Raw genomic sequence first — 14,592 nt, 5'->3', positions numbered from 1 at the left:
TTGAAATGACTAAGCAAACTTTTGCACTTTGATATGTTGGCAACAAATTCATATTTTTGTCACATACATAAAATTGGCAAATTAGATTATATATACACATTAACCAAATTCAGAAATTCTTTTCAAATTCTTAAAGCCCTAGACGATTTTTGGTCATGATCTTGAGTGCTTGTGACGCGTGGAGCAGTTCACCGGGGGCACGAGGAGACTTTGAATGTTTAAATATTGAAAAATAATGTTGACTTTTTTACACTTACGAGAGGCAGGAACCCGCACGGTTGACTCTCGTCACGCTGGTAAATCTGCAAACTCTTGGGCGACATTAAAAAAAAAAAAAAAAAAATTGGAACAGTTTGGGCCAATTGGATTTTATTGATTTGGAATTTAAACATGTTTGTGTGTGTGTGTGTGTTTTTGGCAGGTTGTTTTGGTCACCGAGCGCCATGTTTCAGTTTTCTTCTTCTGGAATCATAGATAAAATATTTCACCGGTTAGTCTCCACGGCAACGGGTCAGCTCGTTAACTGAGCGTCTCCAACCGTCTCACCTTCTTCCTCCTCGTCCTCTTCTTCCTCCTCTTCATCCTCCTCTTCGTCGGAGCTGAAGGTTCCGTCGGGCAGGCTGTACACACGGATGACTTGCTGCGGGGGTCGAGTGGAGAGCCAATCAGAAGGCGACTCCCGATGTGTCGTTCTCGGCCAATATTGTAAAATGTACTGTTTTTTTTGTATTTGGCTATCATTTGAGTTGTCCTACAGCTATATTGTGGTTAACTGATTTTTTTTTTTTTTAGCAACCATTTTATTGATTGTTTTTGACAGTATATCTGTGAGTATTGTTGTATGTGTCGTTTGTATGTGTTGCTGCTCCATGTGTGTTAATAGAAGCAGAAAAATGACCACAACATCCAGGGTATTTTCTTGTTAGGCCGCCTATGGCATTTTGCATTATGTTAGCATTCAGCTAGCAAACATTTGCTTGATGAAGACACAGTTTTTTTTTTTGTGTTGTGTAATTCGGACAGAAATCAACTGTGAGTGACAGGCGAGGCCAACGGCTTGGGAGGTTCGGGGTTTGCTTACCTTGTTGGGGTCCTTGAGGATGAGGTACTTGCCCTCGTCCAGCTTGCGGCAGATGTCAATGACGCAACGTAGGATGCCCCAGGCGTTCTCCATGCTCAGGTTAATCTGGCTTGCAAACTCGTTGGGCTTGAACTGCTGGGTGCCCAGAACCACGTGGCGGGCAGAATCCTTCACATGGTAGCGGGACACGTAGCTGCAAAGGAGACATTTTGACAAGTTGTCTTCAGGTTAATACTTAAAAATAGCAAAATACTGCAAAATCCCCACGGCACATTTTTCATTGATTATTAGCGTTTCATTATTGTGAACCCAAGTGGACTCACCCCAGTTTGAGGTACTCCGAGCCGGCCAGCATGGCGCAGCAGGTCCAGCGTGCCAACTTGTAGCTGTTGTTCTTCAGCTCGGTGGCCAGGACGGCACCACGCTGGGAGTCCAGCTTCTGGCGCCAGTCTACGCCGTTACAATGCTGCCCGGAAAAGACACAAGCATCGTGAGCAGACTGTCAGAAATGTAAATGCACACCTGGTCGCCTTACCCTGGAGTCCCACTCGTTGAGGGTCTTGATGTTAATGAAGGACACTTCCCCGTTGGCGCCCGTCATCACGCCGTCGTGCTCGCAGCGGACAATCAGGTCGATGTCTTCGCCCAGCTTCCAGTGGCGATACCTGGCGACAGAGGTCAAGTGGCTAAAATGACCATTTATTGTGAAAAACATTTTAAATACAAAAAAATGTCAGTCTGTACTTTTGGACATTAAAGGAGAAACTGGATGATCAAGCAATGCCAACAGAGTCACAATATAGCAAAACTTTTTCATTTATAAAGTCGTTTTCTTTTTTTGTGGTCGCCCGCTTCCTCCTTGACAATCATGCCATGGTTTTGTGGTTCAACAAAATCAAAATAAAACAGTACTGTTTTATGTGGCGCCTCAAAACCCGACACACGGTCTAAGTTCTGTTTTAGCACACCGGTAAGCATGCTTCTTCAATCTTTCGAGCTCACCTGTAGGCAACAGACGCCACCTCGCTCTTGTCCATGTCCTCCTCCACAAAGGGGTTGCTGGTGGGGAACTTGTAGCGCTCGCCACCCTGAAGTCAATACAAATACGTTTTAAAAATGCTGTCTCGGCAGACATAATTTAGCCCCCGTGAAGGCGTCACGCGCACTCGCTCACCATGCGCAAGCACTGCTGGCTAAAGTTGTGGTTGATGTAGGTGGCCTCCATGGCCAGGTTCCGCGGCGAGTTGAAGGAGTTGCCCTCATCTTGCGGCGGCTCGTTGGCCGTCTCGCTCACAGTCAGCAGATCTTGGGAGGCGGCGCACACGTGTCAAGTCACAACGCGCACGGGCGCAAACCAAAGCGGCGGGACCAAACTTACCAAAGTCCGAGTTGTCGCGCTTGTCGAAGAAAAGCTTGTTGCCCACCCGCTGCACGATGATGTCCCAGGAGTTGACCGAACGCGTGCAGCACATCAGGGTGGCCAAGATGGCGTCGGTGGCAAACACATTGCCTTGGGTCTTGGCCAGCTGCAGACAGACGGACGGACATGTGTTTCCAAAAACTGCCCGCCAATTTCCTGAGACTCAACTTAAATTTAGACCGCACAAACGAAGACATTAAAAAAAGTGGCAAATGTGGCACATGGACAAACAGCACCATAACCAAATAACATCGGAAAACGTTGCCGTAGGAAAGAGTCCTTGAAAAACATGAGCGGCAGGACGCGTATCAGCGCACCTTGCGGATGACGGGGTCGTCGGTGGTGGTGACGGTGTGGAAGATCCTCTTGATGCTCCTCAGCTGCTTCTCGTTGCGCGTGGTGATGCGGTCGAAGGCTTTATCGTAGAACTCCAAGGCGCCGCAGCACTCGCTGTGGACGACACGAGTGGCGTTAAACGGGGTGATGCAAGACGCGCGTCTGGGGCGGGCAGAGGCGCACTCACATGTCCGCGGGGTCGGCCACATCCATGTATCGCATCTTCATGAGTCTCGGGAAGTCCATCTCCTCCTTCACCTCCCAGTCGCTGCGCACCTCCACTGAAGAATCTCTGGGCTTCAGCTGAGCCTTGGCGAAAAAAAACCCCAACAAAAACAAAAACAAAACACAAACAAACGTCGCATGTTACTTCATGGATTGTGTAAATGAAGTCTGAGCTCAAAGCTTCACTACAGCACTACTAGAAGAGACTAAAAGACTAAATTTCAGATCATTTGTCTCAGCAGCTTTTACTTATTTTCAGTTTGCTGTATACACATTTTATTTTTTATTTAGATTTCAGACACAATGTGTTAATAAAGCCTTTGATATACTTAAGTTTTTGGGGAAAAAAACTGTCCAGAAAAATCAAACATAATTGTTTCAAAAAACGTATTATATGTATTTTTAAATTTAATTTAATAAAATACCCTCCCTTGGACAAAATTAATTGAAAAAAAATCTAGAATGATTGTCATCTAAAATGTTTCAATATTATTTACAAAAGCAACTGGAATGGTGTCCTCTACACAAATGGAAAAGCAAAAGAAATCAAAGTATTGACTAAGTGCTGCACAAACGAAAAGTTTTAATGAAATGCAAACCCAGAATTTTGGAAAATTATCTTTGGTCTGAGGGTGAAACAAGTCAAACAACTCAAAGCTGCTGAGCGCGTCAAAAAGTAGAACGTGAACATGCGGACGGGCGTACCTGAGACTTCTGGTCCCACTTCTGACGAACGCCAAACTGCTTCTGGAACTTCTTCTGCAGGCGCATTCGATCCCTGTGACGACAACACACATTGGAAGGAATGAATAATACACGCCACTGACTGGGCACATTTGATACATTTTTTTTTATGACTAATTCTCTTCTGACCTCTCCTTTTGCTTGGCGCTCTTAGGCAGCGTCTGCATGTTGAACTGCGTCAAGTTCCTGCGGTCCTTGTCCCGGCGCAAGTTCCTCTGCCAGAGCGGAACGGAAGATTCAACCGGTGACGGAGTTGCGTTCTCTCGTTACGAGCGTCGCGGCGTTGTTACCTGAGCAAACCTCATGCGGTTCCTCTGGTAGGCCGTCTTCTGCATCTTTGCCGTGTCCACCAGCTGGAAGCTGGTCTCGTCCTCCTCGTGGAAGTACGCATACTGACTCCCGCCTCCGAACTGGGACGAGTACTTGTCTGTGTGCGGAAAACACCAAAAAGTCATCAGCGTCATATCAGGACGCAATAGGGTCAGAAAGCAGCCATCATGCTTTCAGCGTGGTTCAACCCTATTCGGCACTAGTGGTCTCTAATTTCGAGCTTTCCAACTTCAAGTCACTCACTGGTGTATCTTTTGTCCTGGTAAGTTGCTCCGGTCCAGTCGGCGACCTGACAACCAAAAGACGATGACATTGTGAGTGGAAGGAGCCAAAACTAATGACAAACAGTCCATTGTGGCTGCAGCAGACCTTCCCCAAGCGATCTCCTTTGCTGAAGGGCTGGTAAGGCATATCCTTGAATTTCTCCGGTACGGCGCAGGGACCCCATCCCGATGGGTTGTCCTGGATCACCGGCGCGTTGAACTTGGCCATGTCCTGCAAGAGTTCAAATGTTACACTTGGACAAGTCATATGCAGCATTCGTGCCAATTGAGCTTTGTTCCACGGGGTCTCAGGCTTAAATCAGCACTGTTGTCTCCAGCTGGGCACTCCAAAATAGAGGCACTGCTCAGTTTGCGCAGTGGGCTAGTCATCACAGACCCGTCAACATTTTTCTTCGCAATTTTTAAGTTATACGCCAGTATTTTGGGATAATATTTAGGAATACATTTGAGGCGCTGAGGCTTGCAGTGTTAGTGCAGGAGAACAAGATTTTATTAAGGGGTCCAACTATTAATATAGACAATTATACACATTTTGATGAGGCCTGCTATCTAAAAAAATTACACTTATAACTTATGTAGTCCATACACAGGCTTGATTCACTTTGATGATAATCTTACAAGTTGTACGGTTAATCAGCGAGTTTATTTAAATTCACAGATATAAGAGTCAAAAGGTTTATGACACGACAAATGTTCAAAAGTTATTCATGAGAGAAGACCAAGCTAGTGCTGCTGCTGCTAACGCCACAAGGCCTGTCATCACACCAGGTGGCCGCGATAGCAGCCGCGGCTAAGCTAACCAGCTAGCAAACTAGTTACACCTCAACAACGTTCGCTTAATTCTCATGAAATATACGCGTGGGAATAGGTCATTTTCGCTCGTCTTTACACGCGTCGTGTTGTTCGTACCGTATCCAATGTGACACGCTAAAATGCCTTAAATGGGGCCCGGAGTTCTTCGGAGAAAAATCCCCGGTCAGGGCGCCGGCGTGAAAGGAAGTGGCTGACTGCCTCGAAGTGGGTTGTTGCTGCTGTCGTAAAGTGTCGCAAATCGATGCCGTCATTTCGAGGACATAACAACTAACTACTGTACCGAACTGTATTTTCGTGAGGATCATTTGGCTGTGTGTGCGGCTGTTGTTTATAGCGTTTACAACAGTTGCAAGTTCCATTAATTGGAATGCAATCTTTAAATGGGAGCATATTTCGAACATTGATGACGTGTAAGTGCAGTTTCACGATACGGACGGCAGGGGGCACTGAATCATCATTGTTCCACATTGCAAAAAAGTATTTGAACAAGAACGTGCATTTTTACTCCATATTTTAAAATCGTTGCATAAACACATTTAAGTGATAAGAAATAATGAGCCCACATATCAACTTGAACATTCAATTGTTTATTTGTGAAAAAGTCTCTTCAAACCCTCACTGCGTTAAAACTGTACAATCAATAATTTAAAAAAAAAAGGAAAGTGTTTCAGCTTATTCCTCAGACACACACACACACACGTGCACACATGCACACCTCAGATTTAGAAGCTTTCAGCTCCCCAAATAGTGTTTAAACGTGTTTTTAAATCCATTTTACAACACTGCCCCTTTATACAAAGCCACTCCACCAATCAGAGGGCCTCCCGAGAAGAGGTCCTATCGCACATCCTTTACTCAAACATTTACAATCTCATAAAAAGAGGTTGTGCATACACAAAAAGAAGGATTTAAAAAAAATAAAACAAAACAAAAACACATTTTTAGTCCATTAGTCAGCAACAGCAACACATCTTTCTTTTTCCTGCATATCATCAGAGCTCTTCTGGAATTCTTGGCAATAATGCTGAGCCCAATTAAAAAAAAAGAAAAGTGGCACACAAACATTTGTTCCATTCGCTGCTCTAGTTTATCTTACATTTCTCTATCAGAAGGGATATAAAACAACCCAAATAACAAAAAAAAATTGGTTGTTGTATGTAACAGGTTTGACGATAAAATAGCACATTAATTATCTGCAGATATGTTTTCTCTCTTAATTTGTGCATGTTGTCCCGTTTTCAGAGCCCCACGGGTGGAAAAGCAGTAGCAAGGGCTGGCAGGAAGGAAGGAAACACATTCCCAACAACAGGGGTGTCGCTCCAAACACGAAAGTCCACCACACGCACGGACACTTGTGCCAGGAACATTCTCAGTGCGGGATTACAACCTCAGGCCGCTCCACCAAATTCAGTGGGGAGGGAAAAAAAAAAAAAAAAAGCAGACTTTTGCCAGATTTGTTGCAAACGTCGCTCTAACACTCTTGCACACAATTCACTGGGATGGTAGTACGGAGATGAGAAGATGAAGAGTCTGCACATTTTTGGGGAAAGCATCCTCAGTTATTCACCTTTTTTGTGCAAAGGTGCCATCATGTGTCAACTTGGTGCCAAGGAACTATGTTGAAGTGAGTTGAGGGGCTTCATATAGACAAAAATAGTGCTTTGCCATCATCTTATGGCATCTCAGGGCAATTATAAACCTTTTAGGAGAGTTGGACAATGACTGGCAACATTTTGGAATTTGTGACAGGGTAAGTTGTGGAAAATCGCGTTGACCCAATATAAATTTTTTTTTTTCCAAGTTGAGAAGGGATTTTGGAAAAAAGGGGAGGGGAGGCTTGTAAAAGATCTAAATAAAGTGATTAAAAAAAGAATTTTCCATTAAGATGTTCTACCAAAACAAGAAGAACAAATCAATTTAGTAATAAAAAAAATAAATAAAAATTGATTTGCTTTAGTGAGCCACAAAAAAATGGATCTGGCCCAAGGGCCTCAAATCTGACCAAAAAAAAAAAAAAGCCAACCCATTTCATCTGATAAAAACCGCTATGATCTTTAACGCTTGAGTTTATGAAAAGAGGAACTGAGCTGGAAAAGGAAAGTGACATGGCGGGAAAAAAAAAATGGCGGCATAAGAGCGTGAGCGAGCTGAGGAAGGGGGGGAAGATGAAAGCGCCGCGAGAAGCTGCGGTGCACTGATGATGAAGAAGAAGAAGAAGGCGCAGCCCTCCTGAGATCCAAGTGAGGCGCATCCATTATTCAGCAGCAATGAATCATGGGATAGCGCACGGAGGAGGCGGAGACGCCGACATCAGAAGACTCAAGCTGCGTTCGAAATCATTCACTACGCAGGGATTTTGAGCTTTCCGACATCAATCACCAATTAATCAATTCTCAAAATATCCCGCCCCCTAAAAAATTATTAATTTAGATTTTTATCAGATGGACTGAATAATCGATTAAATAATCTTTAGTTGCAGCGCTAATTCACTCATCAGTTCCTTGGCACCGAGGTACCACGACTTGTATCGCTTTAGTCTGAATCGGATATCAAATAATAAAACAATATTTTCACACTCTAACTCATGAATACGACTCATGTCCAAAATGCAACAATCCCCCCCCCTCCAATTTTAAAGTAGACTCACTTGTCACGACACATTCCAACAGCACTCAAATTAGTGCAGAGTGAGTGATTCCGTCACATTTTCTGATTGCGCCACGATAAAACCGGACTACACCGCTTCCAATGCACCTCAAATATTTCCAGTGCGCCCGTCTTAAAATAGAAACGGAAAAAGTGTCAATTAAGCCTCAGATACTAAAATAGTCTCACATTTCTACTGAATTTTTTTTTTTGTTTTTAAACTTGTGCTTAACAGGACTGCAGCTGCGTCCCACATTGATAGTGTAAATGGAATTATGCATGACACTGTAATATAAATATTTGATAAACACATTATGACGCACGGCGACACACTTCGAAGCCGATCGGCTCCCTGGCGAGATTTAAAAAAAAAAAAAAAAAAAAGGCGTGATAAAAATTTCATGTGGCTGAAAGGCTTCAACGCAACACGCGACTCCCTGTCTTTAAAAAAAAACCTTTCCCACCCCCGACATGAGATCATTTTAGCCAAATTTGGAGGAGGGAGGGAGCTACATGGAACGAACGGGGAGGCAGGTGTTTTCTAAAAAGGGGCCTCAGTGCAAGTAGTAGCAGTCATAGTAGGCAAGTCAAAGAAATCAACGGGAAGAGTCCTTCACTTGGGTCAAGTCAGATCCAAATGTGCGGGACCTTAAATAGTCGCTTTTCACTGCAACAAGCGGGTGATGCGCACGGCAGAAAGAAAATGGAAGCGTGATGCATCCAATCGTTCCAATTTCAGACGCGCTCACGAGTCCGGGGACCAGGAACAACAGGCCTGTACAACGAGGCGCTCTAGGATGTGTGGAGTGTGGACACGCGTTTGTGTCCGAGGAGTGAATGAGGAACGTGTGAATGTGTATGATAAGTGCGAGGGTGAGGCGTGTGCGCGCCAAGAGTGTGTGAGTGCTTGTATGCGATTGTGTGCGGCCGGTCCAAAGAGGTGGCTGTGTGGGGAGTGATCCTGCGCGTACGCCGAAAGGCCAAAGAGCTTTTCCCAATGTGATTGTGCCGTTTCCAAAGTGTGCCAACTTGTAGCTTATTGAGCTTTAGAAAGCCGAAAAGAAGACTTGTGAAGAAGGAAAAAAAAAAAACAGAGACTCTTTGAGAGTGTCTCTGTCTGTACAGGCGAGAAAACTCTTTGTCTCTCACGTGACTCGGCGGTTCGGTAGTAGCAGCGGGACTGTCAAAAATGGCGGACTCCCTCTCCCGGGACGGCGCCGTGGCCGGCGTCAAAGCTTCCCAGCCCGGCCCGTTGGTCGGTCACCCCGCAGGCCGTCGTTAACCCCGGAGGGAAAGTGGCAGTTAGGAGATCTTGCAGTTGCTGCGCGTGCAGTTCTGCGGGGGGCTCTGCGGGGGCCGGATGGACTTGGAGCGCTTGAGGCTGTTGCCCTTGGAGCCGCCGGCCGGGTTGGCCAGCGAGTACGAGCGTCCGTGCATCATGACGGCGTTCATGCCGTTGGCCATGGAGAAGGACTTGAGGTGCGACTTGATGGCCACGGGCAGCGGCAGCTTGTCGATGAGGTGGACCGGCGTGCACGACACGATGGCCCGGCAGCACAGGTCCTGTAAGCTGAAAACTGCGCACAAAAAAAAAAAAAAATTGTCTCTGTTTGAAAGATTCATTCAAAACAAGCCGACACTCACTGGCTTGACTTGAGAAACGACTCGGCACCCACCTCGGTTGGGCTTCCAGAACTTCTCCATGCCGTGGCGCATGAGGACGATGCGCGACAGCTCCGTGAAGGACTCGATGACGTTGAAGTTGCACAGCGGGCTCACCTCGAAGAAGGTCATGCCGTTCTTCTCGGCGTAAGCTCGCGCCTGCTCGGTGGGCACCTGCCGCTTGAAGGCCAGGTGCAGGCGGTTGCCCACCAGGATGCGCGGAACGCCGGGCGCGTGCTGCCCACAAAAAAAAAAAAAAAAAAAAAAAGAGAGAATGTGGCAACCGATTGAAACTGAGACTTAAAATATGACTTTGAATGAAGAGAAGAAACGCTTGTAAAAGATGAATGGACACAGCTGAACGTTTAGATCAATAAATCGCCGCGGGACTCACGAACCTCATCAATCTCTCTGATCCACCTGTCGATGCCGTCGAAGGACCAGCGGTTGGTGATGTCGTACACCAGCAGGATGCCCTGCACGCAACATCGGCGACGGTTGAAAAGGCAACTCGAAGTGAACGAATGCACGAGGCCTTACCTGAGCGCCGCGTGAGTACGAGCGGAAAATGGTGCAGAAACGTCCCTGTCCTGACGTGTCCCTGAAGACGAGAGGAACGGGAAGAATTCAGGACAAAAAAAAAAACTCATTCTGCGTTTGATCAGCGTTGAGTCATGACGCCGACGGAAACGGTGCGAGAGCAGAAGAAAAGTGAGGAGGGAAAGTGTGACGCGGCAAAAAAAGAAAAATACAAACGATTCCGCGGGGAGCCGCCGGCTCGGCTTCTGCGCTTGCCCCACTTTCCTCAAAACGGGTTTGTGACGCACACGCGGAACAACGCACGAGGCAAGATGAGCAAAAGTGCTGACGTCAGGCCCTTTCACGCAAGGCGGACGGCCATCTTAGCCGTCTCCCTCTTCCGTGTGAAAGGCATCGATGTGCTTGCACGCCATTCGTCTGCATCCAAATGTCTTTGAAATATGTTTTTGCGGAGTGAGAAAGTCACTCACCAAAGCTCCAGCTTGACTCTCCTGCCATCCAGGAGGATGGTGGTGGTCTTGTAGTCGATGCCTGCGTGAAGAAGAAGAAGAACGGGACTGTCACTTCTCCCACAATGCACCGCGGCAAAGCTTAGGGTGTGCTTGCAACAGTTTTCGGTGAATGTTGCGATCTTGAAGACAAATTCCTGCCATTACGTTGAAAGCAAAAATATTTCAATTGTCCTCCCAACGGTTTGCTCTAAACGGCCAAAAGGGAAAACCCGTCCGTCTGCACCTGCCGCTACGTGTCCGGACATGTTCCCCTGTTGGAGCTTCTCAACCGGTTCTTGTGGTTTTGCATGCGGTCGGCGAGGAAAGACCCGAGGCCAAACACCTGAATTGTACGCTGACGACTGTTTTATTAGTTTGGACTTTTTTTTTTTTTTTTTTTGTGAGTGACAGTGAAAGCTGACCCGGGAGGGTGCTAATGTCGACAAAATGTCCGGCGTGGGCTCGGTCGAACAAGTCGACGAACGCCACGTAATTGTCGCTCAATGGTGGGAAAGTAGAGTCATTGTTTTTTGGTAGCGATCCAACCCAATGGCAATGACGTAAGCAGAATTTGTAAAAGAAAATTGGAACTAACCTAGACTAATGGAGTTGGAAGGCGACGCAACGCAAACAGCCAAAAGCACAACTTGTTTTGAAATACGTCATGATCCAAATGTCCATTTTGCATTCTAAACGCTGTCGCTGTCAATCCACATTGAGACGACATGAAATAGAAGACGAGTGGCTGCAATTATCGGCGGCGTGCTAACATCCTCAACATCAACACACTGAGATCTTCTCAGCTAAAGTGCTGAGCTAATTCCATTGCGGAGTTGGAGAGAGCGCTTCCGGGGATGATCGATGGCGCTTGTGACGTGTACGCTTGATGCTTCTATTCTGGGAGATGAGAACGAGGACGACACGTTGAAAGAGACGACGACCGCGTGGAAGACGTCTATCAAAGGAGCCTTGTGGCTCAACGACGTATTGTGACGTTGAATACGACTCCGGAAGAAGAAGATGTTCCTGCCGGGGCGGGAGGACACGCCACACAGTCTTTATTTTGGGCCACTGGACGGCTACGTAAAATGTCATTGTAAATGTTTCATTATAAATATTTTAGTGCACTGATCCAAATAAAGGCCTCATCCTGTGAAACGCACGACTCCGAACAAATGCTCGGTGCTGCCTGCAGTTGAGTAAACAAATGCTTCCGGCCGCCTTGTGAGGAGGGAAATTAGCAAGTGTTTCATCACATGGATGAAGTAACTTTGACAACAACACAAAATTGGTCCATCTGAACACATTAAGAACTCAAACACAACAAGCACACGCACACACAGCCTAAAAAAAAAAAAAAAAAGGGCCGCCGGAGGAGACTTTCTCAAGCTTCGGCTTCTTCTGTCCTGATTTCCTGCCGTTTAAATATTTACCGCGGTCACACAATGTCCTTGTTTTGTTTTTGCTTTTAGCCAGAAGGTAGCAGACTAACAGTGGACACAGTTTGTCATGAAAGTTTAGTTCCAGACAGTGCTAAGGACGTTAAATATATCCGGCTGTTGTTTCCGTAACAAAATAAGACACATCGACTGAGAAAGGCGCTATGAGCGTTGACAAAATGTCAGCGGGAAGCCTAATTCGGAGCGCTAACATTTATTTACTAAGAAAATGACAAAATAGATATTTAAACTACGGATAGACAAGTACCAATACCAGCTATCTGTATCAGGCCGATACTGGCCTTATAACAAGGTATCGAAATCCTCGTGAATGCTGCCGATACCAGCCATCGATACTTAAGACAGGGCCTGTAATGGTGAGTGACGTGGGAGTCAGTGAATGAGAGTGTAGCGTTGCATATAGTGTATTCTGTCGCATGGAAAAATGATTAATGCCGAGCTTCGAGATTGAACTTTTGACACTCAAATAATTGCAATCATTCGATGAACCGTTACAACTCGATGTCATGCAAAAACCACTCACCGCTGCTGTACGCGTAGGGCGACTCGGCCGAGCCGTCCTGCAGGCTGTCCAGGATCTCGCCCTTGCCCACGTCGCTGTCGCCCACCAGCAGGAACTTGAGCAGGTAGTCGTAGCTCTTCACCGGGCTGCCCTGGCTGCCCATGGCCTCCACTCACATGAGCCCTGGTGAGCAAATCAATGATGAGGGCATCAAAAAAAAAAAACACTCATGGTGGCCGGGACGTGCTGACTTCACACCTGTGTGTCATCTGCAAATAAACTGGACTAACAACAATTCATGTGGGCATGCCGGCTTGAGGCAAACGATTAATATAAATTGCCTAATATAATAGAATGACAATCTGGGTTCCAGTGCAGACAAACCAAGGTGAATTTGGGAGGTTAATATGACATTCATTGACTGAATTATGAACACCATGAAGTGGTTTTAAGGTTTTGTTTGTTTGGAGTCCTTAATACAGCAAAAATAATGTACGGTCATGTTTTCAGAAAGCTACATGTGAGGAAATGAGCACAAAAAAAAAAAAAAAAGTTCTCACGAGCTGTGAGCATTACAGTAATAGCTATTTGGTTGGGGAATTTTCACAGTTTTTTTTTTTTAGATCGTTGGATTCTTCTTGAATTAGTTTGGCAAATGTGTTTTTACAAAGTTATTTGACATCCTCAATTATGGCATACTGTCATAAATGTGGGTGTCGTTCTTGAGGAGAATCTTACACTGTCGACCTACATTTTATTCATTTTTTTTTCTTATTTTAACAGTGACACTTTCATGAACATTGCATTTGACATACTCAACTGACCCAAACTGAATTAAATAATTCATCATTTGTTGCCTTTAAAAATATGTAAAGGAAAACTACAGTTTGACTTGGGAAGGCTAAAAAGCATTATTATTGTCGGTAATAAAACCGCAAAATGTTGAAGGATGGTGTGTGCTGACTTGACTGTGGAGTGAAATAATAATAATAATAATAATAATAGATAGGGTTTCAATTGTCTTCGAAAACAAAAAGAACAAGAAAATTAAGGTGCATTAAGAAGATTTAAAAAAAAAAAAAAAAGACTCATTATTACATTGCCAGTTACAAAAGAACCATGAAAAAGTATTGCGCAGACTGGAGTGTTTAACAAAACAATAAAACTTTTTCATCCGTAAAAAAAGGCGAGAGAGAAACTATTTGCTAATTATTAACAAGGGAACAACAAGCTATCCCTGCGCCGCACAAGCTAACATGCTAACATCCTTCCTCCAGCTGATTGCCGCTAACGTCATCGAGTAGGCGCCACAAATTATTATCAATAATAATTATAAATAATTTAATGACACCTTCACCGGTTATATTCACTCCGAGTTATGAGAGTGATTCAACGGTTTAAAATAAACACACACAGACACCGGTGTTAGCAGATAGCTAGCTGCTGCTAACCTGGTGAGCTCCACTTCCAGCGACGTCCGCTTGATTTCGGGCCGCCTCGTTGTCCTCTCGTCCGGCTGCCAAGATTACTGGAACGTCCCCTCCGTCACATCCAGGGAACGGTGTTATGCGCGAGGACAGGAGGAAAAAGCAAAGCGGCGGGGATTTTTAAACTTCCACTACGAATCTGTGCGCGTCCTCCGTCTTGTCACTCCGTCACGTCCATGTTTCTACATTCCTCCGAGCCATGGTAAAGACAAGCCGAGTACAGTGCGGGATCTGCGGATAGTTGACAGATTGCGGTTGGGGTACTCTCTCCAGCTTTGAACGTCCGCCTCCTCACTCGCATGATTGGTTGCTGTCCTCATGAAGGCGTAAAAGGAGGGCACCATTGGTTGGAAGAGGCTGCCATTCAAACTCCGTTGTCAACAACATGCAAATTGAGTGAAAACAACAAAGGATATCAAATATTCACACTAAATGAAGACCAATGAAATATATACGACAGACAAAAATAAATTTAACAGTATAATCAAATTGCAGCGAGCTTCTTGCGCTCCCGTATTTAGCTCTGAGTCCCGCCTTTTCATGTAGATGATTGGTTGATGTATTCACCCAT

General features: G+C 45.4%; 2 protein-coding genes across 3 annotated transcripts; both read right to left on the bottom strand.

Annotated features, from left to right (window-relative positions):
• Nucleotides 1-352: 352 nt before the first annotated feature.
• On the bottom strand, nucleotides 353-5,495 carry eif3d (eukaryotic translation initiation factor 3, subunit D). 2 transcript variants are annotated; one of them, XM_088317499.1, is made up of 16 exons: nucleotides 5,330-5,495; nucleotides 4,506-4,631; nucleotides 4,380-4,425; nucleotides 4,097-4,233; nucleotides 3,936-4,021; nucleotides 3,768-3,840; nucleotides 3,025-3,146; nucleotides 2,819-2,951; nucleotides 2,460-2,607; nucleotides 2,256-2,386; nucleotides 2,084-2,169; nucleotides 1,617-1,746; nucleotides 1,405-1,547; nucleotides 1,082-1,274; nucleotides 547-640; nucleotides 353-462 (listed from the first exon to the last, which is right to left on the bottom strand). In XM_088317499.1, exons 2-16 carry the CDS (start codon nucleotides 4,626-4,628, stop codon nucleotides 449-451), a joined length of 1,659 nt encoding a protein of 552 aa, XP_088173625.1. In that variant the 5' UTR covers nucleotides 4,629-4,631; nucleotides 5,330-5,495; the 3' UTR covers nucleotides 353-448. The 2 variants fall into 2 exon arrangements, with proteins under 2 accessions (XP_088173625.1, XP_088173626.1); XM_088317500.1 differs by having other exon boundaries at nucleotides 3,025-3,140.
• Nucleotides 5,496-8,469: 2,974 nt separating this feature from the next.
• Nucleotides 8,470-14,280, bottom strand: rab40c (RAB40c, member RAS oncogene family). The gene is made up of 7 exons (XM_088317667.1): nucleotides 13,986-14,280; nucleotides 12,556-12,717; nucleotides 10,552-10,612; nucleotides 10,082-10,142; nucleotides 9,940-10,017; nucleotides 9,556-9,778; nucleotides 8,470-9,456 (listed from the first exon to the last, which is right to left on the bottom strand). The coding sequence occupies exons 2-7, from the start codon at nucleotides 12,695-12,697 to the stop codon at nucleotides 9,182-9,184; spliced, it is 840 nt and encodes a 279-aa protein (XP_088173793.1). The 5' UTR covers nucleotides 12,698-12,717; nucleotides 13,986-14,280; the 3' UTR covers nucleotides 8,470-9,181.
• Between the last annotated feature and the right edge of the window lie 312 nt (nucleotides 14,281-14,592).

The sequence above is a fragment of the Idiotropiscis lumnitzeri genome, chromosome 15 (assembly GCF_059441095.1).
Source record: "Idiotropiscis lumnitzeri isolate Australia: NSW breed Sydney's pygmy pipehorse chromosome 15, RoL_Ilum_1.0, whole genome shotgun sequence".
In the NCBI taxonomy this organism is placed as follows: Eukaryota; Metazoa; Chordata; class Actinopteri; order Syngnathiformes; family Syngnathidae; genus Idiotropiscis; species Idiotropiscis lumnitzeri.
Note: the sequence above shows the minus strand (reverse complement) of the source record. Positions and strands in the feature narration are given on the sequence as shown.

What these genes read in the sequence shown, in the direction of transcription:
- eif3d (XM_088317499.1), bottom strand. Translation starts at nt 4,628, where the DNA reads ATGGCCAAGTTCAACGCGCCGGTGATCCAGGACAACCCATCGGGATGG. An exon ending in GTGGCGTCTGTTGCCTACAG is followed by an intron (nt 1,747 to 2,083) that starts GTGAGCTCGAAA and finishes CTCTGTCGCCAG; the next exon opens with GTATCGCCACTGGAAGCTGG. An exon ending in TCAACGAGTGGGACTCCAGG is followed by an intron (nt 1,548 to 1,616) that starts GTAAGGCGACCA and finishes TTTTCCGGGCAG; the next exon opens with CATTGTAACGGCGTAGACTG.
- rab40c (XM_088317667.1), bottom strand. Translation starts at nt 12,697, where the DNA reads ATGGGCAGCCAGGGCAGCCCGGTGAAGAGCTACGACTACCTGCTCAAG. An exon ending in CGTACTCACGCGGCGCTCAG is followed by an intron (nt 10,018 to 10,081) that starts GTAAGGCCTCGT and finishes TGTTGCGTGCAG; the next exon opens with GGCATCCTGCTGGTGTACGA. An exon ending in GTTCTGGAAGCCCAACCGAG is followed by an intron (nt 9,457 to 9,555) that starts GTGGGTGCCGAG and finishes TTTTGTGCGCAG; the next exon opens with TTTTCAGCTTACAGGACCTG.